The sequence below is a fragment of the Protopterus annectens genome, chromosome 2.part0 (assembly GCF_019279795.1).
Source record: "Protopterus annectens isolate FY-2018-M chromosome 2.part0, PAN1.0, whole genome shotgun sequence".
In the NCBI taxonomy this organism is placed as follows: Eukaryota; Metazoa; Chordata; order Ceratodontiformes; family Protopteridae; genus Protopterus; species Protopterus annectens.
This window is the reverse complement of record NC_056728.1, coordinates 1,272,681,111-1,272,700,295: the sequence shown is the minus strand read 5'-3', so window position 1 is coordinate 1,272,700,295 and position 19,185 is coordinate 1,272,681,111. Positions and strand designations below refer to the sequence as shown.

The 19,185-nt window shown below is 36.9% G+C and overlaps 1 protein-coding gene across 3 annotated transcripts in view; it reads right to left on the bottom strand.

Annotated features, from left to right (window-relative positions):
- LOC122793445 (probable E3 ubiquitin-protein ligase HERC4) overlaps positions 1-19,185 on the bottom strand; it is a 1,684,714-nt gene that overhangs the window by 1,343,207 nt on the left and 322,322 nt on the right. For 2 of the 3 annotated variants that reach the window (XM_044061443.1, XM_044061444.1), the window contains exon 12: positions 2,675-2,864. The exons of the other annotated variant lie outside the window; for it this stretch is intronic. In XM_044061443.1, the coding sequence (XP_043917378.1) occupies positions 2,675-2,864 (190 nt within the window). The remainder of the gene's footprint in view (positions 1-2,674; positions 2,865-19,185) is intronic. 3 annotated transcript variants of the gene reach the window in all.

Here is a 19,185-nt window from a genome sequence, read left to right as displayed (position 1 = left end):
TAAGAAAAGGTTTCTGTCTTACAGCCCTACCCCATAGTCCAGACATATGGAGAATATGGGAGATTGTTGTCACATGTAGAACACAACCAGTACTTGCCAGAAATTCTTGCAGCTCCTTCAGTGTTGCTGTAGGTCTCTTGGCAGTCTCCGTGATCAGTTTTCATCTTGTCTTTTCATGAATTTTGGAGGGACATCCAGTTATTTGCAACGTCACTGTTGTCCCATATTTTCTCCACTTTTTGATGATTGTCTTCACTGTGTTCCATGGTATATCCAATGCTGTGGAAATTTTTTTGTACCCTTCTCCTGACTGACATCTTTCAAAAATGACATCCCTTTGATGGTTTGTAAGCTCTCTGTGAACCATGGCTTTTGCTGTAGCAGGCAACTGAGTAAATGTCAGGAAAATCCTACTAGGACAGCTGAACTTTATTTGGGGTTAATCAGAGTCACTTTAATTGATAGCAGATGTGTACCCAACAAGACTGAATGCTGTAATTAAATCAAAACGTGCTTCAACAAAGTATTAGTTTAAGGGTGTGCACACTTATGCAACCAGCTTATTGCACATTTTTTATTTTATTATATTTTTTCCCCTAACAGATTTGTTTGTTTTTCAGTTGAATTGTAAAGGCTATAGGTCATATTAAAGGTGGGAAAAGTTTTGAAATGACTTATTGTGGTCTCATTTTTTTATATCACAAAAACCTGGCATTTTAACAGGGTTGTGTTAACCTTTTATATCCACTGTACATGATAATTGAATAAAGATGTTTCTTGTTAAAAAAAAATACTTAAGCACAATTCATTGAGTGTGAAAAACACAAACATGCACCTGCCCCCCCCAACCAGACCCATGTTAAAGCATGTTTTGCAGTTTCAGTGAGTTGTGATTCTGTGAGTTTTGATTGATATTCCAAGTTTCAACCAAAATTGTATTTGGAAATTCCTGATACAATATTCTCTCCCCTGTGTGTGTGTGTGTGTGTGTGTGTGTGTGTGTGTGTGTGTGTGTGTGTGTGTACATTTTATACATACATATATATATATATATATATATATATATATTATATACACACATACAGATACACAGATGTGTGTATGTATATATACAGTAGATATGGGTCCACTTTGTAATTTCAAAATTCCAAAATCCCAACATTCTAAATACCGACAATGAAAACCTCGAGGTTGTGGAATCTCGAAATTAAAAAAAAAAAAAAAAAAACTAAAACAAAAATATATCAGGAATCAGAATCAAACCCCTACAACTAAATATACCAAATCTGAGATCACACTACAGTGAAGAGAACAGTAATAGAACATTGGAGAAAAGGAGAATCTCCCTTTCATTGAATGGTTCTCAAAATATATTCGACAAAACTTGCATTGACACATGCTGTTCAATAAAATGTCATTCGGAAAATGTAATGAAACTTATAAATATATATTTATAATATGTACGCGCCCACACACACACACACACACACACACACACACACAAATGTGTGTTTATAATAAATACTTCCTCTCATGAGAATTCAGCCTTTTACAAACTAAAACAGTTAAAACCTGCAGTTCTTGCTCTCTTTGTTCTCTTTCTCATACGTATATGCATTTATCTCTCTTTTATTTGAGGTTTGTCTCTGTCTTTTTCCTGCCCCACAACATGGCAGACTGCAGCTAATGGTGATATCATCTAAAAGGCGATCTGTCTCTGTCTCTCTCGTTACTATTTCTCGGTCATGACATAGAGTAGATTGTTATGAAGGCCGTTATGTCATGGAAACGGTAACAGACATGACAGCCTTCATAACCATTTATTCTATATCATGACACTTTCTACGGGGGTTGTGGATCCAGTAACCCACCAGGAAATGTTGCATGCTACAATATGGGAGATGTCACTGATAAAGGTAAGGTTACTACTCAACCAGGAAGAACAAAACTGCACGTTAGTCCAAAAGGTGACTTTGTTATATATGGAAACTGGTAATGAGATCACCAGAGAAAAGGTAAATGCTATTTCTATGAAGGATGAGCGTTATTAATGTCCAGTATAAGACACATTAACATTATGCAAACTTTGACACTATGCATAGCATTTCATTGAGAGGTGAAGGTTTAGACAAGTATTTCATTCATGTTTAGTTATCTAATTTCCTTTGTTCTCTGCAACACAAACTGCATTGAACAGATAGTGCTTCTTGCCCCCAAATCCATCCACAGGACTCATTTCTCAAGATTCACTGGCTAGCCTGGATAATCTAGTAAAAATGAGTAATAAACACTTAAATATCAGCATTCTGATTAATGTGATCTGTTGTACTGTGAATGGTACATTCATCTTTATCCCACACTCCAAGTCATGCTTGATAAAACAATAACAGGAGTTTGTTAAGGGTACTGAACCTTTCACTGACATAAGTTACTTTTTTTGTAGAGCACCTCTGCCAACATACAACACCAAGTGCAGGTCCTTTTTGGCATAGACAATGTGCATTTGGTGGACTGGTATGAAAAACATTGCCTATGTTTTTAGCCTAATTCATCTTTCCTTGCATGCACATCGCTGAATACTTTTTAGTAAACTGTAAGTCATAATTTCATCCTGAGTAAATATTACTGCAATAAAATACATAAGAATTTACAAAGAGCATAACAGTTTTCTTACCAAACATCTTTCGCTTGTCTTTCTTGAGATTTAAGATGGCATTTGATAAAAGGTCAGTCAATAAACTAATATCATATTCTTCATCAAGCAAACGTATCAGTTCAGGTACAATCAGATAGACTCGCAGGGCCTCTGCACATATCGGGGAATCTGTCAATGATGCCAGCATCTTCTTCACCGATGTCTTCACCTAGAAAAGTGCATCACTAAGATCATTTCTGAAGCATAAGCAAATGTAACTAATCTTCTGTTTACCTGTGTCTAGCCATAACACTGCAGTGAAAACATCTGGAAAATCTGCATAAGAGGAATTAAAACTCCTTGCTAGCTAGGTGCAGTATTTTTACTTTCAATCTATTAACCATATTAAAATACTTACATTCATATGGACCATGTTTAAATAGTACTTAATATTGGGGAGTATATAACATCAGCAGCATGATAATTCATGTAACTACACAATAGTGATGCCATGAATGAGTGTTTTGAAAGGGCAGAGGTACACATAAACATGTAATCAGATCGGACTGGTAACACGTCTCAATCACTAATCATATTTGATAATGTTTCTTCAACATGGAAGTCAAGAGGTGCTGATTCACAGTAATATTAACCTTATTCTTCTACTTGCATTAGACAATTTGACAAATACACTGAGTAATCATTACAAAAGTCTGTCTCTGTGCTTTCATTGGCAGACTTACACATTTATCTAGTATATTACATTGTGAATAAGTTTTGACTCTGGATTTTTGCTGCTGGTTGTTGTTGTTGTTGTTGTTGTTGTATCTTTTGGCTTTTCCAGGTTAGGGGTCGCCACAGTGGAACTCTGGTCCGCTAATGATTGGCAGTAGATTTTTACGTACCGAGTTGCCAGCCCTGATGCACAACCTTCAACGAAGGTACACCCATTCACGCATGTCCCCACACAGAAGACGCTTTAGCTGAGGATCGAACAGGACAACGTCTTACTGTGAGGCGACAACGCTACCACAGCACCACCACCACAGTTTGTGATATGTAAATCACTGATTGACATTTTAATACATGGTGAGCATACCAAACTTTGACTGGAATCAGAATCTCTAGAAAAGGGACTCTGTCATAGTTATGAGTTATGTATAACATAACAAAAAGACAAAAAGATGCCAAGTCCCGGATAAGTTAACCTTGTTTTTTTCATTTACTGTTTAACAATATGCATGATATTTTCTCAAGGAGACTTAAAGGCTACAGAAACAGTATCCGCTGTACTTTGAAGCCCATTCCAGTCATGAGTTCCTTTACACCACATGCCCTCATGTCACCTTCCAGACATTGTACTTGCTATTTAAGATTCAAACCCAAGGTGACAAACCATCCCAGTTTTTCCAGGACAGTCCCGGTTTGGAAGTCTCTGTCCCGGAATCACAAACATTGTCTTTGGGACGTGGAAATGTCCTGGTTTAGTCTGAATGGTTTCCGGTACTCATAGTGCTGCTTCAGTGAGTGAACCAAAACAAAAACTTCAGGCAGTTTCGTGGACGACAAAAGATTCTGTTAGGTCCACAGTCAGAATATAGACAAGGCAGGTGGTGGGAGAGTTATATCCATGATAAGAAGAAGAGCTCCTTTAGTAGTCCAAAAAGAATAATATAAGCTGGGCAGGGACGTGTTGATCTGTGTCTATTGGATGGCAGAGTGAATTACTTTAGCAAATGTTTATTTGCCCTCCCAAAACAAATTTAAATGAAATAAAATAAGTGTTGCAGAAACTGTTAGGTATGCAAACCTCTTGATGCTGCTGCCAGGGATCGCTCTCACCCTCTCTCTCTCTCTCTCTCTCTCTCTGTCACACACACACACACACACACACACACACACACACACACACACACACACACACACACACTCACGCACACATATTATTTATAGATTTGTCCATATTTCTTGCTGTAAGGGGTTGAGAGGTATGCACAAACATCTTAATCACTGCCAGGGGATCGCACTCTCGCTGTCACTCTTCACTCTCTCTCACACACACAATCTTGCTCAATCGCTCTTACTTTCTCCCGATCACACACACGCACACACACACACACACACACACACACACACACACACACACACACACACACAAAGTCACTTCCATCTCTCATACATGCATTCACTCACACACGATCACTCTCACTCTCAATCTGTCACACACACAGTCACTCCCTCATTCATATATGCATTAATTCACACATCGCTCTCACTCTCTCCCAATCTCTCACACACACACACAGTCTGTCACTCTCTCTCTATCATACCTCTTAACCAAACTTCTCAACTGTACAGATTTTCACAGAATGTCCAGATTTTTGACTCGTATTTAAAGTCTTTTCCTCATACAACATGTGATTTTCCAAGTCATTAAGGGTTGAAGTCACTAAATAATTACAGATATTTGAGCATCATATCTTTCAGGTAATTCATGTCAACACAACACCTTTTATTCTAGCAACTTTCTAAGTCTATATTAGCAACATTTAAAATTTGTCCCTATTTTTGAGCCTTTATCACCCCATTATTTTTGGCTTTGTCCAGATTTCTTGTGCTGGAAAGGTGAGAGGTATGCACTTTTTTTTTTTTTACTGAATACATTTTTATTGATTTTCAGAAATATAAACATATATACAGTATGTATATCAAAGAAATATTTACATAGTCGAAGCTTAAAGTGGAGAAACAATTCCAAAAACAAACGTGACAAAACCAACTATTTACATATGATGTCTATACTTGAAAAACTTTTTTTCTTGAATGTATCTTTGAATAAGATTATAATTTATTACAGTCTTCTGTTTTCAGCACTTGATTTTCTTTGGCAATGCTTAAGGAAGTAGGTAATTCTGTTCTTTCCTTGATTGTTTTTAGTTCCAACTGCGAGACTGATAAAACCATATTCTTGAAATGTTTAAAATTGGGAGGAGTTACAGCTTTCCAGTTCTGTGCAATATTTTTCCTTTCAATAGCAAGGAGAGTCCACAAGATTACATATTTTTGCCTCAGAACCCAAGACAGCACAGGTGTATTTAACAAAACCAGAGATTTTGTAAGTTAGAAATGATCAGTGAACAGTGCCTGTAACAAATAGTTAATACTTTCTCAATATTGTTTAAATAAATGGCATTCATAGAATATATGTTGTCAATTGGCTATTGATTGTGATTTACACCTCCAACATCTATTTTCTTTATTATGCATTAGTTTTAATTTGTGTGGTGTTAAGTATGTTCTATGTATAAACTGCCATGTGAAAAGTTGCCAGTATAGTGATAAAAATGTTAGTTTTGGAGATGTAAAAAGTAGTTTTTTATCTTTATCTGGTATTTTACCATTAACTGTTTCATAGTATTTCCATACATTTTGTTTATTATGAGCTGTTGTTTCTTTAATTAATTTGTACAATACTGATAAAAATTTCTTTCCCATTTGTGTGAAATACCATCAGCATTATTAACTGCTCTATGAACTTAGGAACCTTTTCCCTAACGGACTTCTGTATTATTGCTTGTTTGTTTAAAACTGTCTTAATTCCTGCAGTGTTAACAACATATTATTTTCAAGGCTGTACTCACTAACAATTTGCTCTATCATTAGTACTTTATTAGTGTTAATCAACTGAAGCCAGTAAATTAGACCTTTCTTACTAAGTGTTTAAATTGCTACTGAGTCCTGAGTTATAACATTATTTTGTGTATATGCTATTGGGAATATGAAAAAGGACCATGCTTTTATATACGGATTTTTGTTTACAAAGTGCATAAAAGAATTAAGGGTATTGGTAATATATTTATAATTTATATTTTTGTGTTTCCCTGGGGGGCCATGGTGGTGCAGTGGTTAGCATTGCTGCCTCACAGCTATAGGTTCTTTGGTTCGATTCTTGGCTGGGGTGCCTTCTGTGCGGAGTCTGCATGTCCTCCCTGTGGTCACTTGGGTTTCCTCTGGGTGCTCCGGTTTCCTCCCACATCCCAAAGACATGCAGTAGGTGAATTGGACACTCTAAATTGGCCCTAGGTGTGAGTGTGTGCATGTGTGTGCCTTCTGTGGAAGGTTGAGCGCCAGGCTGGCAACTCAACACCATAAAACTCCACTGCCAATCATGAGCAGACAGATGATCCGCTGTGGCAACCCCTAACCGGGAAAAAGCCAAAAGAAGAAGAAGAAGATTTTTGTGTTTCCCTGTTGCCATATATCCCTTCAATAACCAAAGTAAGCTATTTGGTACTATTTCCATACATTTATTTATTTATTGCATTATGAGTGGTTTTTAAACAGATTTTTTCATGTAATAGTTTCCATTTGGAAGTATATTCTTTGTTTAACCATAGAGAAACTATATATCCTTCTAAATCTGGTAAGCCTATTCCACTTTCTTCCCATTTGTCAAAATGATGTCTTAGGGCAACTCTATTTTTTTAGGATACCATAAGAATTTCATTATTAACCCTTCAAATTGCTTTAAATATGATTTTGGTGGAGGTAGCGAGTAAGCTTGTATAAAATACATAATTTTCAGGAATATAATCATTTTAATTATATATAGTCTTTCCTCCATGGTAAAAATAGCTTATTCAATTTTTGTATAAGTTCTTTGATATTATCCAAAATTTCTTTATAGTTTAGTTGCACTGTTGTATTTATGTAATTTGTAATTTTAACTCCTAAGTACTTGATTGTATAATTTCTAGATAGATATTTATAATATTTTTTTTTATTTAATGCTTCTTTGGTCATCTTTATTAGTAACATACTGGTTTTATTTTCATTAAATGATTGTCCAGAAATATTCTTAAACTGTTTTGTTGCTTTCCATATTTCTTTTAGTGTATTATTATCTTCTTTTAAAGTCAATAAAATGTTGTCTGCAAATAGTTGAATCTTTAACTCACTGTCAGTATCTAGCTGAATTCCTTGAATGTTTGGGTTTGCATATATGAAATTTGCCAATGATTCTATTACTAATGCGAATAACAAACGAGAAAGTGGACAACCCTGTTTTGTACCTTTTGTAATGGTAATAGGCTCCAACAAACAGGATCCTATTTTATGTACACTGAAGATATGTCATAAAGAGACCTTATTAGTGAGGTAAAATTTTTCAAAAATCCATACTCCAACAGTGCAAGTCAAAGGTAATCCCAATTCATGGAATCGAACACACTGTTAATATCTAGGCAAATGACATTCATTTTATTTTTTGTTTTGTTTATAAAATCAATAAGGGTCAAAATTATCTTTATATTGTAAATTGCTCTCTATCAATAACAGCAAAATTTGTTTTATTCTGTTTGCATGAACTGTCAAATATTTTATAATCTATATTTAATAAACTTATGGATCTATATGAGGTATACTCATCAGGTTTTTTATATTGTTTCAAAATTGGTGATGCCTGAGTGTATTTCCAAGAAGGAGGGCATTTATTGCCTTCTTTAATTGATGTGAACATACTTTGTAATAGATTTAAAGCATTATTAGAAAGTTTAAGCATCACTGGTGTCATATTATAATTACCTGGGGCTTTGTTTAATTTTAGTTTCTTGATTTATACTTTAATTTCTGTCATAGTTATATCTTTATCTATGATATTTCTGTGTTCATCTGATAGTCTTAGTATTATATTTTCCTTAAGGAATTTTCTAAGTGCTTCACTTGATTCCACTTTATTTTCTTGACTATTGAGTTTATTAAAATACACTCTAAATGCTTCTAGAGAGTTATGTTCTTAACTGTACAGATTTTCACAGAATGTCCAGATTTTTGCTTCATATTTTTGGTCCATTTCTCATAAAATTATGTTTTTCTGGAAAACAGTTGGCAAATGATTGACTGTTTAAGTCAGAAAATATAGACAAACAGACTTAATATCTTTCAGAAAATGTGAACTAATGCAAAACCTGTTATTCTATCAACTTTCTAAGTTTGTAAAAGCAATATTTAAAAAGTGGCCCTATTTTTGGTCCTTTGTTCCCCCATTATTTACTGCTCTGTGACCCTTCCTCGCCCAGTATCACACCATGTGGATTCCATAGAATGTGTTCTGTGTAACAGACACACTGGTAATGAACAGAGAAGAAAATGATTTTCTCAGCAAACTACCCATATAGTCATTTCCCTCGGTGCATCGCATACCTCTCAAATGTCCGGAATATCCAGATTTTTGCCTCATATTTTTGGTCTACATCTGATCCTCATAAAATTTTTGTTTTTTTGGTAAATCACTGAGGACTGAACCAACTAAATAATGTCATACTTCTGAGTTGTAGACTTCATATCCTTCAGAAAATACATGCCAATACAAAATCCTGTTATTCTAGCAACTTTCTAAGGTTAGAAAAGCAATATTTAAAATTTAAATCTGTCCCTATTTTTGTAAAGATGTCCCCCAGAATTTTTGAATTTAGTGTTGCAAGGCATGTTCCACATGTAGGGCGCAGGGATTACTGTAGGGCTACAAATAGGCTACAGCTTAAGTGTCCCAGTTTAGGTCCTGTAACAAAATGGCCACCTTGTTCAAACCACATGCAAATTCACCATTACAGAACTTTTATTCAAGGCTTTGATGAAATAAAAAAACCTGACCAATAAATGAATTTAAAGATAACAAATCATTAATAAGTGAAATCAGCCAATCAATCAATCAATCAATCAATTCATCACATCAATCACATATTTGGCTTTCCATGCAAGCATTTGTAATATATATATAGCACAAAGCATAAAATATAAGAAATAACTGCTTTGCAAACAACTATCCAGTTATCACCAATGTGTACTACAAATCCTAAAGGCAAAGAAACAGCTGAACAGGAAGCATATATCACATTTATATAAATGCAATATTTATCTAACCACACAGTTAGTTGTAGGGTAAGTTAAAAGGGTGTGAATGAAATCTGAAAAATGGATATGTAATAATTAGATTGACTTGAGGAATGACTATCAGATGCTGTTTATAGTATGACTAAAATTAATTTCCAGCTGCTACAGGAAGTCTTCATTCAAGTTGTGTACTCTTAACTCCAAGGTAGAGAATTCTATAGAACAAGACAATGCACTCAGTAAAAAAAGAGCACCAGATGAACTCCATGTAGCTCTACGAATGACAAACAATTCCTCTATGGTTAGATATAACTACTGTATGGGTTAACAGGTGTAATCAAGTTGTGCAGCTTAGAGCTGGATCATGGTCAAACATGGACTTAGGCAGGGTAATGGATAGGACCCCCATACACTGCCCTCCCCACACAGCCATTCCAGAGTCATATTACTTGGCCATTTCTCCCCAGTTACCATAAACACTGTTCAAACCTCTCAGTGTATGTACCATTTTCTGCTTTACTTCTACAGGAATTATTTGGATTTAATTTAAAACTTTTATTTCAAATTTTATAACACAAACACTGATAGATATTTGCTAAACAAAGCAATACAATCTTATAATAAAAGCAGACTTGGCATTAAAATGTCTGTGCCCTTGAAGCTCACATTTATTGAAACAGCACTGAAACCCACATTCAAAGAAAATGCATCTGGCCAGTGGCTGATAAAGTTTACCTTTGGTCTGTTTTCAAATCAAAGGCCCCTAGCACACATAGTTAGGACCATACATATATACATGTGTTCTTTGATTCACCTTTCTGATTGTACTGAATTAAATTCCTTGTACAATATGGCACCACTTGTCAGATCATGCTTTAAATTTGTAGTTTTGAACACTTTTCCAGTAAGCAAAATGCATGAACCAATAATGAAAAACTGCCCAATTCAAAACACTTCAACAATAAAAGTCTACTCAAACCTCTATCGTCACAGTCCACCAATATAAGTTAATATGCAAAATTTCTACAAAAGTAAAAGTCGTCTGAATATTTCCACATTAAAAAGATTTTTAATTAATGAAAAAGTTGATGCTAGCAAACAACTTTATATTTCAGTGTTTCATCTACAAATTCAGTGCCAGTTGCTCATGAAGAATAAATTGCCTATGTTACACTAAATAAATGGCACGCTGATAATATTACAATAGGGAATGGATGGCAAATTGACAACAGGTTCATAGTTACTAGGTGGCATCTCCTCCAAGGGAAGACGTAGAGTACACAGGACTGCAGCACCCCACCACTCTTAAATTACATCACAGCGTCAGCAACCCACAGCCTTTTGCATCAAAACCAAATATGCTACCTGTTGTTGTTAAAATACAAGTCTCATTTTATTTGATATTGGCTACAACATCTTTAAATACAAGTGTATTAACACCATACAAGTATTTACTTTTTAGGCACTTGAACACTATTTTTTAAAAATTTTAAAAAATTTTTTTAACAATTATCAACACCTAACAGTTGTTTCATGTTATACGTATACATATTTTTTATTAGGAAATACATTCTTATCAGGAAATTCATTTATGTATTTAATATAACGCAGTTATTTATGTTACAGTATTTTAATGTAATTTTGTCGAACAACTTTACACAGGTTATTAGTTTGATTTTATTTATATATTCAGTTATATATTTATATTCAATACACATTGTCTTAGGCATTTATTACTCATTTTACATGATTTTATCCAAAAACGGAGTAATATATATACATGCAATATGTTTTTTGTATTTTTAACATGTATATTTATTTATTTACATATTGATGTATTTTAATAAGTTCCTATGTCCTTATTTGTAAGGAATTTTTACTTTAAAAGTTGTTGGTTAGGCGTTGTGGTTCAATTAATTAATATTAATATTATTAATTTATCAATTAACAAATACTTTAAATATGGAAGTCAGTTAAAGAATTATTCAGTACTCTGATGATGCCCAGAATGTGTATGGGTGAAAGCGCTTAGTACTTGTTTGTTTTATTGTATCTTTATTATTTTATATTTTGTTACCATTAAACCAGTTTCAGCATTGATACTGTGTGCCTTTCTTAGTTTTCCTGGTTTTGCTATCATAGATTTAGTCATGCTACCTGGTGTGCTGCTAAAAAACTTTTTAAAATCTTTAGCACAATAATGATACAATTTGCTATACAAAAGTTGCACATTGTAAACCGACTTAGCATGAGCAACACTAAATTTCTCTTCCCTTGAAGCTCTCAATTCCTAATAAAATGCACTTGACATCCAACTTCTTGTAAAATGCACTTGACACTCATTCAAGCCCTTGAAACTCAATTCTTTTAGCATCTTTGGGGTTGGGGTACAGGATTCAAGTTCTTGCTTCTTGTGTCTATGGTACAAGGTTTGAGCCTGAACAAATTAAGTAACTACCAGTTCTCCTTATTTGGTGCATTTCTCACACACACACACACACACACACACACACACACACACACACACACACACACACACACACACACCTATATACCTTACTTGCTGAAGATGAAGACTTTGTGGAAGCAGCAGTAGCATAAATACATCCAGGTTCATTCCACAGAAATGGAAGGAAATGAACGTTAAATTCCACGCTCATGGAAAGGAAGAATGAAATGTGAGAAGATGTACGCACAGATGCAACAGGTGTGTGGGACCGGATGAATAAGGAATTCAAGAAGAACACCTTCAAAAACATGTATTTTTTGTAATTAAAACAGTAAGTATGATGGTCTCTCAGCAAGCAGGCCTCCTCCCAGCCAGCAGGGGCCCCTTCAAAGCCAGTGGGCTCTAGGCGACTGCCTTGGTCGCTTAGTGCTGGATCCAGTTCTGGAACAGATAAGGACAGATCCAAGACTGCATATGAATTGATACATCATAAGTATTACTTAAAGGAGGGAAATCATCTGATAAAACAAATGAGCACAGTAATCAAGACTATTAATAGAAATGTGTGTGATACAACAGAAATAAAATAGGATATGCTACTGTGCAGCTGAATTAATAACAGACAAGGTCTTACCACAAAGCCACGCAGCAATAAGGGAAATAATAAACTGCCATCATGGAAGCACCAGAGAAAACTTTAAAGCAATTAAGACAACATGTGCCACTGTTGGAAGACTATAGCAGAGGGAACAGCTCAACAAAAGTGCTTAGAAAGATGAATGTGGTAAAAGCAATGCACAGTGCCAGAACAGGCCAGGATCCATCATACACTATTGAAAATAATAAATTAAAGATATCAGCACAGGCAGAAAATTAAAAATAAGAAATTCATTCATGCCCCAAAAAATGTATTACAGACAAAAAGGAAATATAGCAAAAGGAGAAGAAGCACCATCACAAAAAGAAGAAATAAACACATTTCAGAGAAATATTTATGAAGACCCTGTGGAACATAAAGATGCTGAATGGATAGAAAAAATAAACAGTAAGGAGTTCAAATGCACAGGATATGAAATGTGCTGAAGTAACAGCCAGAGAAATTAAAACAAAATTAAGAAAAGTTCCTAAATGGAAAACCCCAAGCACAGATGCAACAACTATCTTCTGGTTAAAATTATTAACATCTGTACATAAAGATTTAGCCTTAAGTAAGAATTACTTGTATGCACATCCGAAATGACACCAACCTTGTTAACAACAGGAAAAGCAACACTTCTCCTTAACAGTGAACCTCTAAGCCATCCTAAAACTATAGACCAAAAATTTGCCTTCCAACAATATACAAACTATATACTGGAATTGATGCAGACAGAGTTTATAGTCATTTAGGGGAAAAAACCTTCAATCACTGCATTAGAACAAAGGATAACAAAAGAAAGTCATATGGAACAAAGGATCATTTGTTGCTAAATAAAACCTTAACAGTGTAGTGTAAAAAGGGGCATAATTTAAAAATGGCCTGGACGGATTACAAAAAAAAAGCATTTGACAGCATCTCACATTCATGGATAAAAGAGTGCTTACAGATCTATAAGATACAGCCTACATTCATCAATTACATTACAGTGACCATGAAACACTGGCAAACTACTTTGCAGTTAAGCCACAACAAAGGGAAAAATATTATCACAGGGATAACAATTCAAAGGGGGATATTCCAGGGTGATTCTTTGCCACTGGTGTTGTTTTGTCTTACCCTTAACTCATTAAGCTGTTTACTTAACAGATTAGGTAATGATTACAACTTGGCTCCCAGAAAACAACTTGGCTTAAAGACTTCTCATCTACTTTTTGTGGATGACTTAAAACTGTACAGTTCATCAGACGAGGAGTTGAAAGCACAACTGCAAGTGGTTAAAACTTTCTCAGATTATATAAGAATGTCATCTCATCTTGACAAATGTGCTAAAGTGCAGCACCAAGAAAATATCAACCTTGGACAGGAATGTGGTACAAAGGAACTTGAGCAGGACGGATTGTGTAAATAACTGGGATCAGATGAGGGATCGGCAATAAAACATGAACAAATGAAAATAAAGCTCAGTAAGTAATCAGAAGACTAAAACTATTATTAAAAACAGCCCTGACATATAGGAACAAAGTCCAAGCTATAAACCAATTTGCTCTTCCTATTTTAACTTACAGTTTTAGTGTGACTGACTGGCCACGAAGGGTACTGGAGCAGCTGGACAGGAAAATAAGAAAAATGCTTCCCGCTTATCAAAGGATATATAAAAGTCAGCGCATATCAAGATTACATATTCCTTGCTCTGAAGGATATACAGGCCTCCTCAAAATTTATTACATGTATATATCTGCAGTCATAGAACTGCACATATATCTACTGATCTCATCAGATTCAAACATCGTGAAAATTTTAAAACATGAGGAGAGAAAGTCTAAGATGACATCTCTGCTTAGTTTGGTAGAAGCATTCCAGTGTCAAGCGGGGATGGAAATCAAACTAGAAATAGACAAATATCAGGCAGCAACCGAATGTGCCAAAACAAAAAAAAGAATGACTATAAGGAGAAGGATTAGATGAGGAGGAAAGAAATGTGGAAAAGTCATTAATATAGTGGCAAGTATAGAAATCTCCTGGAACAACCTCATGTTGATAAGGATTTAATGCAGGAATGGTTAAAGAGAGGTGAACTGAAACCAAAAGATGAAAGGCTAATAATGGCAGCCCAAGATAGTGGACTACATGCACATTGGATTACAAAGCCCATTGAACATGTGGGGGAAACAGAAAAATGTAGATTCTGTAAAAAGGAATTGGAAGCAGTTGCACATCTTCTTGCTGGGTGTGATACACTCATGGCAGAGGGCCTGTACACTGAAAGGCACAATAATGTGGCAAGACTGTTGTATTGGGATTGTGCAAATATTACAATATAGAAGTAGCTGAGAAGCATTGGAAACATAAACCACAGACCATTATAGAGACTGATGAAGTGTACATCACATGGGATCACCCAGTACCAGCAGTTCAAAATATAGATGTGAGAAAATCAAATATAGTTTTCCATGACAAAAAGACAAAAGTAGCATTGATCACTGAAATTGCTACATCTACTGATTACAGTGTCTTACATACAGAGAGAGACAAAGTCAAAGTAAACTTTATTGTCATTTAGAACTACACACGTGTAGCCTAAATGAAATTCCGTGCATCAGCTCAATTCTTGAGATTACAAAGGAAAGTGAAACAACACATACAAATAGGGAAATAAACATAACTAACAAATATAATACTGCTCCCAATACATGCAAGAAAGCACAGAGACATTTACCAACACTCATATACAAAAGGAATACCCTCCCCTGAGTTAACTTAACTACACTATTTAAAGTAATTCAAAATACACTACAGATTGAAATGCCCAAGTTATTTGTCTAATATTTCACTTGAGTGAGTTAAATAATACTGACTATGGATATAATAAAGAAATATTGAACTTACTTGGAATATATGTTAAGTATATATTGTGCAAATAAATAAAAATTGACTTATTATGTGTCCAGACCCCTGGTACTAGTGCTCGAGTACATAAGTCTAATCACTGTAGGGTAGAAACTGTTACTGAATCTTGTAGTCCTGCAGTGAATGCTGTGATATTTCCTGCCCAATGCCAGATGCTTAAACAGTCCATGGGCAGGATGCATGTTGTCCTGTACTATTTTGGTGGCCTTTCAGATGCTTCTTGTCGAATAAAGATGTTGTATCGATGGAAGACTGGAACCTGTTATCTTCTCTGTAACCCTCACCACTCTTTGCAGTGCCTTATTTTCTGTAACTGTGCAGCTTCCAAACCACACTGTGAAGTTGCAGGTGAGAATGCTCTCTATTGCACTTCTATAGGAGGTGGAGAGAATATGAGGAGGAAGCTTAACTGTCTTCAGCCTTCTTAAAATGCTGAGGCATTGGTCCGCTTTATTGACCAGTTGGCTGGTGTTTTTCAGTTATTAGAGATCCTCTGATATGGATACACCCAGGAATTTCATACTCAACCATCTCCACACTCTCACCATTGATCCTGAGCACTGGCTGCTTTGTTCTCCTTATCCTGAAGCTGATGATAATCTCTTTGGTCTTGCTTACATTCAGGTCAAGGTTGTTCCCCTTGCACCAACTGATCAGAGATGCCACCTCCTCTCTGTACGCCCTTTCATCCTTCTCCTTTGTGATGAGCCCAACGACTGTGGTGTCATTAGAAAACTTGATATGTTTGGACTTGTGCTTAGCATAGCAGTCATGGGTCAAGATGGCGAATAACAGTGGGCTGAGAACACAACATGAGTAACCACTGCAGCATCTATAGTATCATCCTCGCTGGTAAGATTCGACCACAAAGCAGTCACTTTTGAAGTCACCATCTCCCCCAACCCCCCTCTAGCTAGGATCAGACATAAAAACTTCTCCAAAGCTGATTACAGAATCCTGAGGGATGGTATAAACAGCTTCACAGCCTCCTCCCCCTCTGTAGAAACTGGCACCAATATCCAAAACTACACCAAAGCACTATACGAGCATTTATATAAATGCATGGAATCAGGCATACCCAACAGGACTAAGTCATCCTCTCCAAGGAACAGTAAACCTGTCTGGTGGACATCTGCAATAAATAAACTCTATAACAAAAGCAAAATATTTCTGTCCAAAACCAAGAAGGAGCAGGTGTCAATTGGAAGCAATGTCTCCTTAGCTTGAACAAGCAAATAAGAGCACTAGTGAAATCCTCCAAAGCAAACTTCGAGTCCAAATTGGCCACATCTACTAGAGACAATCATAAGGCCTTCTTCACATATGTCTGCAACCTCAAAGGAAGCATCCAGATCTGTTCAGAACTGGTGGTCAAGGACACCACATATACAAATGCCGTAGCTATAGAAAACTTGCTGGCTGTGAGATTCAGCAAAAACTTTACCCCTCTGTCCCCCTCATCAGTAAATCAGGGCATCCCCAGTACCTGCCCCCTTCCCCTAATATCTCTGGAACAGGTCATCACTGCTCTCTCAAAAGGCAAAAAATACCGCCTCCATGGAACCCGATAATATCCCAGGCTCCATCCTACGTGAACGCAGGCAGGACCTTGCAACACCATTAGGCACCCTATTCATCCAAAGCCTGAGTACTGGCTTCATCCCAGCTGAGTGGAGGACAGCCACTGTCATCCCTTTACACAAAGGTGAAGTGTCCACCGATCTGGGAAATTATAGACCCATCATCCTAACTAGCCTTATATGCAAGGCTGAGGAATGGATTATCATGGACCTCATCAACAAGGACATTGGCAACCTCCAAACACTTGATCCCACACAGTTTGGCTTCATCAAGGGGAAGTCATGTCTGCTAAATTTGGTCAATTTCTTTGAGACAGTCACTAAAGCCATGGATGAGGGGAAGATGGTGCACTATTCCCCACACAGGCATAATAGATAAACTCTCTCAACTAGGCATCAATCCATGTTACCAGATGGGTAGCAATCTGGCTCGCTGATAGAACCCACATAGTCCAAATAGAGGAAGCCACCTCAAGCAGTAGACCTGTAACAAGTGGCGTACTCCAGGGTTCGGTCTTGGGACCTCCGTTATTTGGGATATACTTATCTGAGGTGCAGGCCAAAACCAGTGGGCTATGGCTGACCAGGTTTGCAGATGACTGCAAGCTGGGCGCTGTCATCATTTCCCCTAGTGATGTGCACATCTTCCAAGAGGGTCTCACTCAGATAAATGATTGGTGCCAGAAACATGGCCTCAAGCTGAATACCAAAAAATGCATCATCATCCCCTTTAGGGAGATTGACGTCCCCAAAAATGATCACATTAATAACAACATCCTAAGCACTCAATCAGTCGTGAGGGATTTGGGCACCCAGGTTGATAGCAACCTGACTTTTGACCACCATGTTGCTTTTGTTGTACGGAAAGCCTTCTAAATGGCCCACCTCATAAGTAAGGGTATCTCATCCAGGGACAAGGAGGTCATAATATCCCTGTATTCTTCCCTTATAAGGCCCATTATTGGGTACAATGCACCTTTCGGCATGTACCTCGCAAAACACATGCAGCAGCTGGAGACACCACTGAGGTTCCTCACCAGGAGAATCCAGGGCATCAAACATCTACCATACACAAACAGGCTAAAAGACCTATCCCTCTACTCAGTTTCATACAGACTCCTCAGAGGTGACCTCTGTCTGGCAAACAAGGCATTCACAGATCACACCTTGATGGGACTGCAGCATATCTGCAAGTCAAGTTCCACTCAAGTAACCAGCACGCATGGCCTCAACCTGATCTGTGACATCAACAAGACTTGTTGGTGGGACAGATTTGTGTCCCAGAGACTTCCCCATCTATGGAACAGACTCCCTCTTCACATCAAGCAAAGTATCTCTTTACCCCTTTTTAAGCTCAACCTGGATAACTGGATGGGAAACAGAAAATATACCCCTGGGATTCCATCCATGTCCCTGCTGGACAGGGGCATCAGGTGCTGATTTGTCTAAACATGGACTAAACTCTTGGCTAGGCTTATAAGGGCCTCAGGGCCAATAGCCTAGTAACCTCCTATGAACCTATGATCCTATGATCCCTGTGGAGCCTCGATGTTAATCGTGCTACACTTTGCTGTGTTCTTACCTGAACACACCCTCTGTGTTCTCTCAATCAGGAAGTCAAAGATCTAGTTACAGAGACATTTACCAATTCCTAAACGTGCCAGTTTTTCTGTCAGCTGCATTGGTACCACCATATTAAATGTAGAGCTGAAGTCTATGAACAGCATCCTCACATAGTTGTCTTTGCCCTCCAAATGCTCAAATGAGATGTGTAGTGCTACTGATATGGCATCAGCCGTGGATCAGTCAGCTCTGTACACAAACTGCAGAGGGTCAAAATCAGGAGGTAGGCATGATGAAAGATGCTTTTTGATCAGTCGCTCAAAACATTTCATAACAGTGGATGTCAAAGTGACTGATCTGTAGTCATTAGGGCTGGAGGGAGTGGTTTTCTTAGGTAGTGGGATGATGTTAGTTTCCTTGTAGCATGAGGGTACTTTTGCTATGGCAAGAGAGGTGTTAAATATTTCCTTGAGCACTATGCATAGTTGATCAGCATAGCCTTTTAACACCCTGCCCAGTA